Source organism: Sciurus vulgaris (assembly GCF_902686455.1).
Source record: "Sciurus vulgaris genome assembly, chromosome: 5".
In the NCBI taxonomy this organism is placed as follows: Eukaryota; Metazoa; Chordata; class Mammalia; order Rodentia; family Sciuridae; genus Sciurus; species Sciurus vulgaris.
The window spans coordinates 167,902,667-167,918,133 of NC_136465.1; the positions used below are offsets into that span (position 1 = coordinate 167,902,667).

The 15,467-nt window shown below is 49.2% G+C and overlaps 1 protein-coding gene across 7 annotated transcripts in view; it reads right to left on the minus strand.

Annotated features, from left to right (window-relative positions):
• The window catches only part of LARGE1 (LARGE xylosyl- and glucuronyltransferase 1), a 493,033-nt gene that overhangs the window by 242,884 nt on the left and 234,682 nt on the right, over nucleotides 1–15,467 (minus strand). For all 7 annotated transcript variants that reach the window (XM_079141602.1, XM_079141604.1, XM_079141608.1 and 4 more), the window contains one exon: nucleotides 5,141–5,223. In XM_079141602.1, coding sequence (XP_078997728.1) covers nucleotides 5,141–5,223 — 83 coding nt within the window. The remainder of the gene's footprint in view (nucleotides 1–5,140; nucleotides 5,224–15,467) is intronic.

A 15,467-nucleotide genomic window follows, 5' to 3' on the forward strand; every position in this document is an offset into this window, starting at 1 on the left:
TCAGATCGAGGGGGCTCAAATCTGGCTTGGTCCGCACTCTCTGAGTGACCTTGGGTCATGACCTCATGTCTTGGACCTGAGACTATGAAAGTGCCCTTCAGGGAAGCAGAAGGGCATTCAGCACTTAGAACCTGACGCAGAGGGAGCGCCACATCAGTGTTGGTATATGATCATCACGAGTGCCTTTCCACCTTCAAAGCTCTCTGGCAGGTGGTGAATGAGCCAAAGCACAGTGACTTGCCTGGGTCCCCAGTGCCTGCCGGGAGACAGCAGAACCAGCACCTCGGTGGGCTTCCAGTTCTCAGTCCCGTCTATGCCTCCCTGGGCACCTAGAAGACTCTCTGCCAGAGTGTAAGCTGGCATAAGCAATGATACAAGCAGAGGCACTTACTGGTCACAAATAAGCTTTTCCCTTCATGCTCTTCGGGGGCATCAAAAGTTTTTTAAACCAGTAAGAACAAAAACTGCTTGAAATGCAAAGTAAGGGAAATAACCATTTTCTTCCTGCCAACAGGAATGCAGAGTGAGAGAGCCAGTAGATCATCCTGGCAAACAAACATTAAAATTTTACAAGCTATCCACCCTCCTGCCCAGGAGGTAAATGCTTAGTTACTAAATAAATATTTCTTTTCTCTGCCTGCTAAGTGCAGGGTTTCCTTGAAGAGCAGCAATATTTCCCGGTTGATTTACAATTGGGATTGGTGTTACAGACATTCTCCAAACTTTTCACTGAATATCCTTCCATGGAGGTGACATGGACGTGTATTGTGCCATTTTCTACTACTTATAAAACTTCATCACATATATTTGGTATATATTTTTCTCAGCCACCTTTTTTCATCAACATAGAGGTTACATAATAACAGGATTAAAAATACATGCAACAGGGCTGGGGATATAGCTCAGTGGGTAGAGTGCTTGCTTCATAAGCACAAGGCCCTGGTTTCAATCCCCAGCACCGAAAAAAAAAAAAAAAGATATATATACATATCATATATCTATATCATATATCTATATGATATGTATATATATCATACATCTGTATGTATATATATCATACAGATATATATATATATACATATATCTGTATGTATATATATCATACATCTGTATGATATATATATCATATATAGATACCTTTTTTCTGATATATATAAATATATATATATAGAATATTTTTTCTGATATATATATATATATATATATATAAAATGAACAAAAGTAAAATTCAAAATGGAAGGCATAACATGTATTCCAGTGTGCAGATGTGTATGTACACATGTACAGGGTCAAAAGACAGGGATGAAAAAAATAACAGAAAATGTATGAAACTGGCACTTTTTAAAATTGTGTTTGGGTAATAGAAATAAAACTGACCTTGTTTATATTTTCTGATATATATATATATATCAGAAAAAAAGTTATCTACATCAAGTCAATTTTCCTTCTGCAGTATGCCTGGTGACAGTGAGCACCCTGTATTTTAAAAGGTAGTAAGACAGTTATGTGAGCATAACTGTCTTTGCCAAGCATAACTGAAAGTCTTTGCCAAGTCCTTTTGTCTTGATATCCCAACTCATTATCACCAGCATGTCAAGACACAGAGGACTTCTTACTGGTGGGATTTCAGTGGTCATTTGGTTCAAGAAGATCAAGCAGTCCTTCATAAAGCGGCAGAATTTTCATTACGTACATGAACTGGCTTTCTTCTCCAAACCCCGTGCCGGCCTGGAAGTCACTGCTGCCAGCAGCTGCTGACAATACCACTGTTATTTTTAAATTTAACATCTTTGTGCTGCACAGTGACTGTAGGAGTGAAAGTTTATGCTCAACAGGATTTTCACAATTTCAACAACTACTGGATGATGTGATTTGTAGCAAAAGCAGCAGGAACAAAATTTATACTTGACAACAACCTTGGAAGTTTTCATAACTTTAAAATTTATCATAATTGACAAATAGCATAATTGAATAGCTATAATCACGCAGATATCTTTTTCAGAACAGTGGGTTTTTTCGCTCTGTGAGGGAGACGGGCAATAAACACAAGCAGAGAATCACTCATCTCATCTAACTCATGGCTTGGCTGACACGGCAGCTGGTTTCAAGTAGTGGACGAAGGATGCAGAAGCCAGGAGGCTCTCCAATGGCCCAGCAGTCTGGGCCCTGCAGAAAGCACATCCCTCCTAAAACCAGAAGTCAAGGGCTGAGACCCATTTGGCCATTCCTTCCCTGACAGTCCTCTTCCCTCCTCCAGCGTACCACTGAAATCACAGTTCCCAGTGGATGGAGAGGGGGAGAGGTGGGAGACCCTGTCTCTCGCTGACACAATTATGAAAGTTTCTTGCTTCCTTCTTCCACCAGGTCCCCAGGACAGCAAAGTTGACGTGTGGCTAACCTGCCAGCTAATCATAGCCACCTGTGGGGTGGGGTGCACAAGAAACACACAGGTGAGCGCAGTGAGTGGTAAATGTTGTAAACCCAGTAAGCTAGAGTAAACTGATTTGCAAAAACTGATGGAGGGACTCAAGAGTTTAAGTGACCTGCTGGAAGTCACTCAGCCGTGCAGTGGCAATTCTGAATACAGTCTGAAACTGAACTCAGCCGGGGCTGGGCATGTCAGCTAGCTGAGTGAATGAAGGTATCTTGAGGTTCTTTACTACTGGATGCCCCCAGATTCATGTGGGAAACAGGTGAACATTCAGTGAGTGTAAAGTACAAGGCAGATGTTTGCTAAGACACGGGGGATACCGAAAAAGAAGGCATAGTGAGCCCTACATTCTGCCACGTACCATGGATGGATTCACAGCGAACAACGTAAGAAATATGACAGAAAAATGCCCAGGGTACTGCCAGTTGGTAGAAGAGGAGCCAGCACCCCAGCTGAGGGGCGTGGGTGGGCTTTCTGTTCAAGTGACCCCTCTTACACGGTAAGAGGTTATGATGGCTTGGATCTGGAATGTCACCCAATGCCTCATGTATTGAAGGCTCCGTCACCAATGCAGCACTGTACAGAGGTGGGGTTTGAGGAAGTGACTGGATCGAGGCGGGGGGCTCTGATCTCATCCGGGGATTCATCCACTGATGCATTAGTAATTTGATGCCATTCGTGGAGGGTGGGAGAAACTTTGGGAGGTGGGGTCTATCTGGAGGTAGATGGCCATGTCTTACCCCTGCCCCTGCCTCTCTCTCACTCCATCTCCTCTGTCTCTGTCTCTGTCTCTTTCTCACCTGTCCCAGGTGCCATAAGCTGTTTTGCTTCACCATGCCATTCCACCATGATGCTCTCCCTCACCAAGTCCCTCAAAAATGGAGCCAGTCAAACACCAGCTGAAACTGTGAGCCAAAGTAAGTCTTTCTTTCTCTAAGTTGTGTATCTCAGGTATTGTGTCACAGTAATGCAAAGGGAACAGTGAGGAGAGTCCACTGTGGGTCTGGCGGGAGAAGTAGAAGGACAGAGTGGACAGACAGAGTACCAGGAAGAGAGACAGCCAGTGGGGCCCTGTGGGAGGACAGGGAGCTTTGGGCAGGTCAGAGTTGTGGGGCATGAAGTCAAAGCAAGGAGAGGAGAAACAGTGATAGGAAGAACAGCATCAGGCCCCACTGTCACAGTGTCACGGCAAAGAGATTCGGTTCTTTCCTCTTGACAAGGAGAAGCCACTGGAAGATTTTAAGAGATCACAATTGCCTGTCTGAAATAGCACTCTGGTGTCAGAAGAGATGGACGTGAAGGGCAGAAACCTGAGCGGCAGGAAGACATCTCTGAGTTAGAAAACAGGCAGACCTGGACTGTGACGGCCCCAGTGGGCAGGAGACAAAGTGGTGGACCTGAAGGACATCTAGAGAACTTCAGTGCATGATGGGAAACAGCCTGCCATGGGGGCACCGAGGGAGAAGGAACCCAAGGTGAACCCCAGGGTCTTCTGGGGTTGGTGTGTCTAGGTCCACCATTTCTCCCATCTCTGGTTGTGCCACTGATGTTAGGATTCAGGTGTAAAGCTATCTTAAGGCCACCCTCTGAACTCTGAGAGCTTCTCAAGATTTGCTTCTGTTGCGAGCCTTCTGGTCCCTGACCTGGTCATTTGATACACCTCTGTACTATGGGCTACAGTTGTGGATGAGCTTCGTCTGAACTCTTGGTAAGAAGTTAATGCAGAGCTGAGGGCACCAGCTGGAAACGCAGACATGATTCTGGATGGGACCATGTCTAGATATCAACCAAAATAGTGAGAGGGCAGAAGAAATGTCCTGTGAGAAAGTGGCAGCAAACGGCGAATGTTTAACTTACAGAAGACTCTGGAGAGGCACCCCTGCTTACAGGTGCAAGAGAAACCAATTCTTAAACTGGCTCCATAACTGGATCCACTAGGGCCAATGGCTCTCAGCCGTGGGCACGAGCAGATTTCAGTTTAATATAAAGCAGGACTTCTCAACAGTCAGAAATGCCCAGAGTTGGGACAGAGAAAGTAATGTGCTTTAGTTTAGGAGGGCTGCCTTAAGAAAACACCACAGATGGCTGGCTGGAAGGACAGAAGTTTATTTTTCTGCAGTCCTGCAGGCTGGAAATCAGGGCTATCTTAAGGTCACCCTCCCTGGTGTGCACAGGGCGTGGTCTTCCCTCTCTAAGGGTCTCTGTCCTGATCTCCTTTTCCCTAAGAGACCTAAGTCATATTGGATTAGGGCCTGCCTAAATAGATCTATTTAACTTATTTACCTCTTTTTAACTTCTTATCTCTGAACAGTTGAATTATGAGGTACCAGGGGTTAGGGCTTTGAAGTATGAATTTGGGAAGACACAATGCGGCCGGCCATATAACCTTCCAGCACGGATGTATAAAAAGAGATCTGGTGAACGGCAGGCAGGAGGAGCTTCCTACCGCTTTGGTACAACTGAAGCGCTAATCTGGGGTGTCTTAGAAGGTCCCTCTACACCTTAGAGTTACGATTCTAACCACGGCGAGGCAACATCTAACTGCTGCTAGGAAACATTACTACCACAATAACCTTCCCAGGATTGGGGAGAAAAAAATGTATTTTCCTGGCAGCATGAACGAGGGGTGAACATTCTACCCTTATTCGATCCTTCCCCCAGGCAGCCAGGGACATGCACCAGCCCGCAGGATGTAAAGGATGCTCCTACCTGTGGAAGAGGACGGACTTGACCAAGGTGACCACGTCCCGGCTGGCATTGTACCCGGCGCAGACGATGGCGACGTGGATGGTCTGGGAGGAGAAAACCACAGGATGAGCACTCAGACAGGCGGAAGACGGCCTTCGCGGGACGCAGACCACAAGGAAGCGAAAGCGCCTTCTTCAAAGTTGGGATCATTAGCAAACAAAGGGCACCATCTGCTGCTGCCAGAGGATCGCAAGACAGTTTTATTAAAGCCTTTTTAATCGGTTTATGGAGCCATCATCATTTGGAAGCCATTAAGACTCTTTTCAATTACATTTTGGGGACGAGAGAAATGGTGATTGGTTCAAATAGGCAAACACCATGTCCCCTGCCCCTCAGCACAAAGACAATGACGACGGTAGAACAGAGGAGAAAGAAATGCACCCTGACAGGACGGGTGGACCATCAGGGGTCCAGAGGACAGGCCATGGCTCCCAGAGTCTGTGAATCTCTGAAGAGAGATCTTAGGTGAGGTCAGTGAGCTAGTGACAGAAGCGGGGCCAAGAAACATCTCCAGGTCCCCTCAAGACTGGCAGAACTGAAGGGAGACCTAATCTCATCTCACCTGAGCAGACAGGAGCACGGGCTTCAGACGAGTCACCTACGCTGTCCTTGAACCCAGGGAAGCTGCCATCAGCTGACGGAGGGGCATGATCTGTGGCTTGCAGGGTGACTGCTTGGAGCGAGGAACAGTGCCAAGAGCAGGACACCATGCTCAGCACATTGAGCTCCAATCATACCCAAAACGTCCTCTGCAGCAGTGCTGCCCGGGGGGGCACCTGGGTCACCGGGTGTGTCTTGATTGGATTATTGTGGCAACGTCTCTTCAGAGGCTCACAGCTTCCTGGCCAGGCTGGGGACTCCAGGCCAGCTACCCCTGCTGCCAGCAACATTCCTGTTCACCTCCTGCTCCTGACAATCACCCTTTTCGACATGTGGCATGGCTTCACGAAGTTCTGCTCTAGGGCAAGCCGTAGGGGACGTCATCTGGCCTCCCGAAGAACAGACAGTGTGTGCCTAGATCCTGGCCTGCCTGGGGAGCAGCCTTCCCTGTGGGAGTCTGTCCAAACTGCCACTCCAGTCATGCCCCCTCCTGGCAGGACTGCAGAAGGACATTCCTGCCGAGAGCCAAAATTTAACTTAAAGTCAGAGGGAGCTTAAAATAGGTGGCGCTTCTCTTCAGAAGGGCTCGCAGCTCTTGCTCCTATGGCTTGGCTTCTGGACTCCCCCCTTTCCTGGTCAGCTACTTCAAAACGTGGTCCTGACATCCTGGTCACTCCCTGATAGGATTTTGCGAGATTGGCCCCCGGTTGCCAGATTTCTTACCAGCCCACTTCCTGACGCCACCACAGGAAATGCATCTGACAGGGATGAATCACCTAACAGCCTCGAGTCCACTTCCATGACCTCTTTGATTGCAATGACCTTCATCCCACCTGGACTAGAAGTTGAATTTCAGCTTCATCCAGAACTTCACTTGCTCAGAAATCCTATTGTCATGACCTTGCCACACCTGTAGGACGCTCGCAGAAGCCACCCACCACACCTGCCTGCCCTTTGTCCTCCGTGGACAGTTCCATGTGGCTCTGCCCACCTGGCCCTGCCTTTCCCTCCGTGCCTGGACCCTACTGCTGCTCATCTGAACCATCCCTCCTGTCCTCAGCCCCGCCCACTGTCCCTTAACCCGATGCAAACCCCATTCCCAGGTGGGTGCTGCATCCCCCTCCTCTGCTCTATGAGTACTAAGGAGAAAGATGAAGACAGAAGTCAGCATAATAAAAGCTAATATGTACCCAGGTGCAAAGGTGCACACCTGTAATCCAGAGACTCGGGAGGCAGGAGGATCACAAGTTTCAGGCCAGCCTCAGCAACATAGTGAGACCTTGTCTCAAAATACATTAAAAAGGAATTGGTATGTACCTCCAAAGTAGAATGCTCCTGAGTTTGATCCCCAGGACCACAAAACAAGAATGAAAGAAAGAAGGAAAGAAAGAGAGAAAAGAAGAGAAAAAGGTACTAGGAATTGGTTATAGCACACACTTTTGTGAGTCTGGTACAGTACGATCATGTCAGGGTCACATACCAGGAGACATGGTGAGAGAGTTGGGACTTGAACTCTGGAATAGAAATCCTTAACCCTGCTGGTACATCAGAAATACTCAAAAGATTTTTAAATATACCCTGTGCCCTTTGTGCTACCAGAACCCACCACTTTAGAGTCTCTGATGCTCACACAGGAGACAGGAAGGCAGTGCCCCTCAGCAGGAAGCTGCCTCCTCCTGCCCCTACTGCCTGACATTCATAGATACCTTGAGACCTTCTAGCATGTCAACATGTGCCACGTGTGGTTGGGGGGGGCTACTGGCACCTAGTGGGTAGAGACCTCAGATGCCGCTAAACAGTCTTCAGTGCATAAAGATGCCCCCCAACAAAGAACTGTACTGCCCAGAAGGTCAAGAGCACTCCTTTTTTAAGAAGAAAGGGGAAGGAAAACAGGGGTGGGGAGAAGTTCAGATCCTTCTGGATTCTACTGCTACCTTTGCTCACTCTAATTATGCACATCTGAATTTCCCCACCTAACAAGGAAGGCGCCCTTATGTATCTCAGGATAATATCTCCAAAAGACTCAGGATGAAGGATTGTAATGCAGGTACAACTGCTCCCATTTAAATCATGAAGGAAATGAATAGGAAGAAGCCTTCACCCCAGAGACAGATCTGGGGAGGGGTCGAGGACCAGGAAAAACATGCAGAATCAGGCTCTTCTGAATCACAAATATTTAAACATGTTGCCTCCGAGATATCAAACTTTGTCTTGGCTTCAGGGTTCAGGGACTTTTTCAAATGGGTCCATTAAATGTAAGTGCAAGCGTGCACATTCTCAAACATTTTACATAATTTTCCAATCTCTTTGGTTTCATCCAATACACCTGCCACTATGAATAAATTCATCATCTGGGGCTGGAGCAGCAGGGCCCTGCTACCTAGGAAAGGAGAAGATTATAGCATCATCAAATAGACTCTTGCAAGGGTTTGGGGTGGCCTGAAAATTTGCAGGTGTCGAATTGAACACAGAGAGAGGGTCAGGGGTAGGGGGAGGAATGTTCCCAAAGGTAGAGAGTTCACTTTTGGGTTTTGAAGCTATGAAGTCTAGGTTGTAAGTTTCGTGGTATGGTGGATTAAGGATGATCCTGAGGACCAGGACCTGCTCTAGAAAGGTGGGGTCTGAATGTCAGATTCTGTGATGGGGGCCCTCGGGCTAAGCCTTCCTCTCTGGACTTGTGATGGCAGGTATCAGACTCATCTTTATCTCCCACAGTCTAGACGGAGGGTGGGAAGGTGTTCTCAGCTGCCTCTCCTTACTCTGCCCTTCTCCAACTTATCCTCTATCCTTGGAGCCCACCTTCAATAGACTAAATTAACCAGGCTCCATTTGGCTCCATTTCTGGTTGAGTTTGAAGAGTGAGAGGCCCCAGCGGGGTCTGAGAAGTCAGATCAGGGGCCCTATCGGACATTATCAGCTCTGTTAATCCTGCTGCTTCTCTTCCTTCCCTGGGGATGTAGCAACTCCTTCCAGAAAGCATGACCTCCCTGGCAGGTTCCCTTGCTCTGCCCACGCCTTCATCTTGCCACTAAACCCTCGTCATCCCTGAGTGCGCCACCTGTATGGTGCCAGTCCTAACCAACAGCAGGACCTTCCCCAGCACACCTGTACTGGAGGCTGGAAGAATGCAAAGGACTTCAAGGACTTCAGTGATGTTTACTGATCCCTAAAGGGAGGGCGCTAATGTAAAGCTGAGATTTATAACTTTTGTCTACAATCTTTAAGGAGTTTCACAAATTTCTTAGACTAACAGACACAAAGCCTCTTTCTAAGGAAACCCTGAAAGCTTTCCCTCCCTTCCTCTAGTCCAGGACATGCTGCTCGGCACACCTTGAACCTCTGCAATCTGCACCTGAAGACACAGGTGAGGTGTAGTCAGAGCTGTGAACCAGGTTCCATTCCTGACGCTACGGAGTCAAGAGAAGACCTTTACTTTAGAACCTGCAGGAGGGACTCATGACAGGAGTGCTCTTGGGGTCTCTGAGCCCAGGACCGTGCTGGGTTTGGAGCATGTAAAGGTACCTTAGTCTCCATCCTCAGGTGTCAAGGGCAGAGGCTCACTGAGAGCTAACCATGGAACTCCAGCGCAGACGCAGGAGACATCTAGGGTAGCAAGCTCAGTGTCTGCATCCCAGACCAAGAGGACGTGGGGAAAGCTTCCAGGAGAGAAGGCATTGAAGTGATCAGACCAGCGCAACCTGCCACAGGTGACATTCAGGGCCTGGAGGAATCGGTGACTGTGCTTGTTAGTCTCCGCTGGACCTGAGAAAGGAAGTTCTCTGTTCTCTACCCCCAGAAGGAAAAATGTCTTCAGAAGGTATTTTCTCATAAATCCAGGTAACCAAAAACTAATCACCGTCCTCAAAGAAATTCAGACCAAGCTAAGGGCAAGCCCTGGCCTGGGAGGGGCCACCTACACTCTGCCAGCACTGCTTTGCCAGCGCCAGCATTAGCAGCACCCCGGGGCTCTTGCTCCCCTGCAGGAACAGGGCCTGGGGCACTCTTCCCTTATGCATTTCGATGGGGAGGCTGCAGCAGAGCCAGGGAGACATACTTGAACGTGGGCCTCAGAGGTGCTATGGCAGGAGACCGCACAGATGGTGAACAGCAGCTGGCGACTCCTAGGGGGTAATGAAGGAGGTAACCCATGGGGGGCATTTAGCTCCCCACACTAGGGAAGAGATAATGGCTGAGATCAGTCTTTTGTATTATTTGTCTGAGTACATTGGTCAAGGCACTCGTCCTGTAAACCACGAGCACTCATTGTGACATTACCCCCATATGTTCCTGGTCCCTTCTGAAAGGTGGAGACAAAGAGACAGCCCCAGCTGCAGTGGGGACTAGGCAGGGGAATGGAAGTCAGCTGTGGAGTAAAAGTCGGCTCTTTGCCCTTTGCTGAATGAACAAACCCAAGAGGAAGCACACAGCATCTTCCTGTTTAACTTAACTTCCTCATCTGAAAAATGCGGGGCATCCTACTCGAGGGGTGGTTGAGGGGACCCAGGGATATGGTTTGAATCTGGAATGCCCCTCAAAGGCATTGGTCCCCAGTAGAGCAGTGTCCAGAGGTGGGGTCTCTTTGGAAGGTGCTGGATCATGAAGGCTCCGAGCTCACCTGTGGATTCATCCACGGATGGATTCAAAACTTTATGAGCAACTGGGAGGTGGCTGGACCTCAGGAGATGGGGTCCAGTTAGAGGAGAGAGGACCTAAGTCGTTGGGGCTGTGCCCTTGGAGGGTAGACTTTATCCCTGGCCCCTTTCCCTCTCTTTTACTTTTGCTTTCTGGCCACCATGAGGTGAGCAGCTTTGATCCGCCACACACTCCCACCATAGGCCTCCCCACAGGCCGGAAGCAATGAGGCTGATGACCAGGGACTGAAGCGTCTGCAACCATGAGCCATAAGGCTTTGTTCCCTAAAAGTCGATGATCTCAGACATATTGTCACAGTGATGGAACACTGACGAACTCACCCAGTTAGTGGTTCTCACACACCCACGTGCTTAGCGAGAGCACCAGCTGGGCCCTTCCCCACTTCTGACTCAGGAGGTTTGGGTGGGGGCTGAGAACAATTCTGCAACCAGAGGCTGCTGCTGCTGGCCCAGTGACCACGTGTGGGAAGTCACTGCTCCATCTGAAGCACTCTGGAGGGCGTCTGTAGTGAGAACTCCCCAGAGGCCAGCTGGAATTATTTTGACGGTGTGAGGGGTGGTCAAGGGATCTGCTTCCAATTCCTTCCAGCTAGGGAGAGCCACCCACTTCCCTTGGCTCATTTCAGCCAAGTAATAAAGGCAGTGTTCATCTAGCCGCCATTCTGTGCCCCTAGGCCTTGGGAAACAGGCAAACAGGTTCCCTAACCTCCAGGATGCTCCGAAATTCAAAATACAGCAAGTGCATGGAACAGGTACATCACAAGACTGAGGTGACACGGCTCAGCTAGTCAGTGGCAGACAGAGGGGCTGAATTCACAACCCTACAGTGGAACACAGCACCCTGCCGCAGTAAAACACACACACTGACTATCAAAATAGAAAGGCTGTATTGCTAATGTGCCATCTACAACCACCCGTAAGCCTCTGGGAAACCACTGATCTAAGTCTGTTTCTTTGTTCAAAATACAGATTTTGTCTTTTGTATTGCACAGATTCAAAAGACAAGGTTACTTCAAGCCTGAGAAAGTGGAAGTAGACATCTCCTAACTTTGGAAGCCAAGTCTCCAGGGGTTTGGTGAGGGACAGGTGGAGTCATGGTATGCGGGCTGAGTGGGAGAACAGGAGGTCCAAAGTCCAGTAAATGGAGGGGTCGGGGGAAGAGGGAGGCACCCAGCACTTTCCACACAGTCTGCTTTATTCCTGACCACCCAGAGCCCTGGCCTGCATTAGGACTGATGTTCTTGGTATGAAGAAAAGAACAACCCAGGGAATCAGAAACCCAGTGAGCTACAGGGCTAGCTCAGCAGGAGCCTGTGCAGGGCAGGCGGGTTGTCTAAACAGCCTGATGCTGATCCATCGTGGGGAGGGCGGCTTCTAAAGGACAGGACTGATCCTAAAAGTCCATATACTTCAGCTGGACCCTCCACCAGAAACAAAAGCTGAGTGCCTACTATGTGCCAGACTCAATTGTGGGGGCTGGGGCTACAGCAGTGAGCACAACCACTAGGAGCCCACATTCCAGTATAGTGGAGGCAATTTAAACAAAGAGACAAGAAAATGTGCAAGGGACCTGCCCCATCCCTGCATTCTGCTTCCGCAGATTCACCCGGCAACCTAGAACTGTGTCTGCACTGAACATGGAGACACTTTGTCCTTACCATTATTCACTAAGTGAGACAATACAACAGCTACTAACACAGCTTTGACATTGTCTTGAGTACTATACAGAAGCTTGACCTGATTTAAGGTGCTGGGAGGACGTGTGCAAGCCATTCACTAAATGGCACTTTTACACACAGGACTAGAGCAGCTGTGGATGTGTGTACACGAGGGGGTCAGTTCCTGGTGGATACGGAGGGAGGCCTGTATGCACATAAGTAAAATATCAGCCACTAGATGATGTCCAGGAAGACAATATAGGCAGGGAAACTGTGTTTTAGTATTTTAAAATCAGATACTCTAGTAAGCTGTCTCCTCAAAGGTGACCCTGGCGCACACACCTTGAAGGGTTGGGGGCCGGAACCTCAGGGACCCAGGCAAGAGCATTCCAGAGGGAAGAGCAGGGATCTGGAGAAAGACGGGGGCTGCCTGGAGAGGGGAATCGGGCCGGACAGCTGGGAGAGAGCCAGCGTGGGGCACAGGCCAGGCCCTCTGGGGCTCCTGGGAATGTGGAAGGATTGGCTTCTCCTGAGGGACATGGCCAGGTGATTGCCTGGTTCAAAGTCCCTAGTGATCCATTCGCAGTCAGCGTCTCCAGATGAGGAAGCAGAACAGCACCCGCAGCGTGGAGAGGAGGCGCTGTTGGTGCAGCCGCTCTGGGAAGCTGAATGGTGACTCCTTCCAAAATGAAAAGTGGAACCACCATGCGAAGCAGCAGTTCCAAAAGAAGTGACCAGGGAGCGTCCAAGACAGGTGCTTGCCTCTGCTCACAGGAGCGTCACTAGTCACAGCTGAGAGATGCAAACCACGCACGTGCCCCTTGAGGGGCGAATGGCTAAACAAGGTGTGGCATACACACGCCACGGGACGTCGTTAGCCAGCCTCGCAGGAAGGAAATCTTCACGGCGTGACACAGACGAGCCTGGAGGACATGATGCAAAGTGAAACGAGCCACTCAGGGAAAGACAGATGCTCCCATCAGCCATCTACAGTCGTCCGATTCACAGCGACAGAGAGCGGAATGCTGGGGCTGGGGCGGGGGGGGGGGGCGGGAAATGAGCGTCCCCATCCCATCGTTTGATGGGGACAGAATCTCGATTTTGCAAGATATAAAAGTTCTGGAGATCCAGGACATTGCAATATGAATGTGCTAAACGCGACCAAATCGCACTTAAACATGGCGAGGCTGGCGAATTTCATGTGACGTGGGTTTCTGTAAATCACAACTGAACAATACAAAAAGAGGCACAAAATCTGCAGTTGTTTTGTTTTTGTAGTACAGGGGATGGAACCCAGGGCCCTGGGCTTGTCAGGCGCGTGCTCCACCAGGGAGCCCCACCCCAGCCCTGAGACGTGGCAATGCTATCCGCGCTTCCTAGCTCTGCGGCCTGGCTGAGCCTGAGCTTCCCCGTCTGTACAATCGGGCTCATTAAAACGATCACTAGAGCTAACGTGTGTCGGTGGAGTGTGTGGCACCAATGCACACAGTGAGCGAGAGCAGATGTGACTGACATGGCTACCGTCAGCAGCCCTGCCCCAGCTTTCAAGAGGCCTGGCAAGGATCACACTGGCCAAGGCAGTGAGCCTTCTGGGTCCCTGATGTGCCATCCATCTGGATCGCCCAGGGGTTTCCCCTCACCTAGCCAAACCTCCCCCTGGTTTCAAGACATAACTCCACTCCTGGACCTCAGTTTCATTAGGGGGTACTGAATGTGTCAATCACATTCAGAGTGCCTAAAACGATTCCAAAGAGCTTAGAGCTTGGTACATTGTGACTGCTGGGGACGAATTAGCAATCACCATTATTAACACCAATACCGACTGTTACCAGGAAGAGAGCTGAGTACGCTCCAGGGCACTGTGGAGGTCGGGTCTTCAAAGTCCTCACAGCAGAGCATCACCTCCCTCCTGCCCTCACTCCCCGCTCCACCTTCAGGTGGGGCTGGGATGGTATTCCTCACATCCTGCAGCGAGGGTTTTCAAAGAGAGATTTCTCATTTCCGTGTTTTGTAAACTGCTGATGTCACAGTTTTCCTCTTTCTATATCAAAGGATAAAGGACACAGGATTGAGGAGATGAGACACTACAATTCTCATTTGGGCTGTGGCAGCAACTTTGTAACCTGAGGCAAGACCCTTCATTTTTCTCTGCTTAGGTTTCATTATCTTTAAAAAGAGAGGGTTGTATCTTTCTTTGCTGCTATTGTTCTCAATGACATATTTTCTAAAAAAAAAAAAAAAAAAAAAAATTAGACCACAATAAATAAGCAGATACAGGCAGGGCTCTTTGGAAACAAGCCCAGAAATACGGCCGCTAAGATCAACCCAAAGAGCCTCCCCACCTGGTGTTCAAGCCTCCTGCAGTGCCTTGGGGTCAGGCTGTGTGACAAATTAAGTTCAGCAGAGGAATGGTGGGGGCCTCCACAGCTGGGTTGTAAAAGACACCGTGCCATTTTGCACATCTGTATACAGAGCTTACTCTGGGGCAAGTCAGCTTCTGTGTCAGAAGAACTCTCTAGCAGTCCTAGGAAGAGAGGCCACTAGCAATGTCATCGAGCTAGCTAGGTGCAAGCCTTCAGCAGATCACAGCCTCTAGACATCTCATCTGCAGCCTCATTAAGATCCAGATTCTCAGTGGCCACCAAGCTGCTTTCAGAAACTGTGACAGGTGATATGCACTTGATGTTTAAAGATGTAAGGTTCCAGGTTTCTTGCTGTGCCAGTGAGTAAATAATACACACCAGGGGTGCTATAAGACACTACCATGGTACTCAGACTCCCTAGAAATAACTGTCCCAGACAATCGACTCATCTTCTGGACACAAAATCCCCTAATTCCAGGGCCTGGCATTTAGCAAGGACATTTCCATGGATTTACATCCTTGAAGAGGCCAAGGAAGACCCATGAAAGCTAATGAAACGGGAGTCCAAACACCATAACAGTATCTTCCAACAGCAAGGTGGGATGGGGCGGACAGCCAGCAGGCCCCTCCACTGAGTTAGTATGTCAAATCCTTAAAGATGAAGTAAAAAAAATTAAAGTAGATCAAAATGCTGGGGGCTAGCTAGGGGCCCAGAAGACGTGAGTGAGAGGTGACCGTTTTCCAGACATACTGCCTCCAGCAAACTGCCGAACCCTTACCCAGCTAACAAATGCAGCTCAATCTGGAGGAGACTGAGAACAATCCAAGGCCTTTTAAAAGAAGAGACAGTTCTTGCTTAGGAAATCTACCCCCTCCTGGGGCTGCACAGCCCCCAAAGTGGAAGGTGACTCCCAGATCATGACTGAGCACCCTGAAGCCTTCTGAGGCAAGGCCCTGCAGATGCACATGAAAGTCTGGGGCTTAGCAGCTAGAGGTGTGGGTCCGAGGCCCCAGG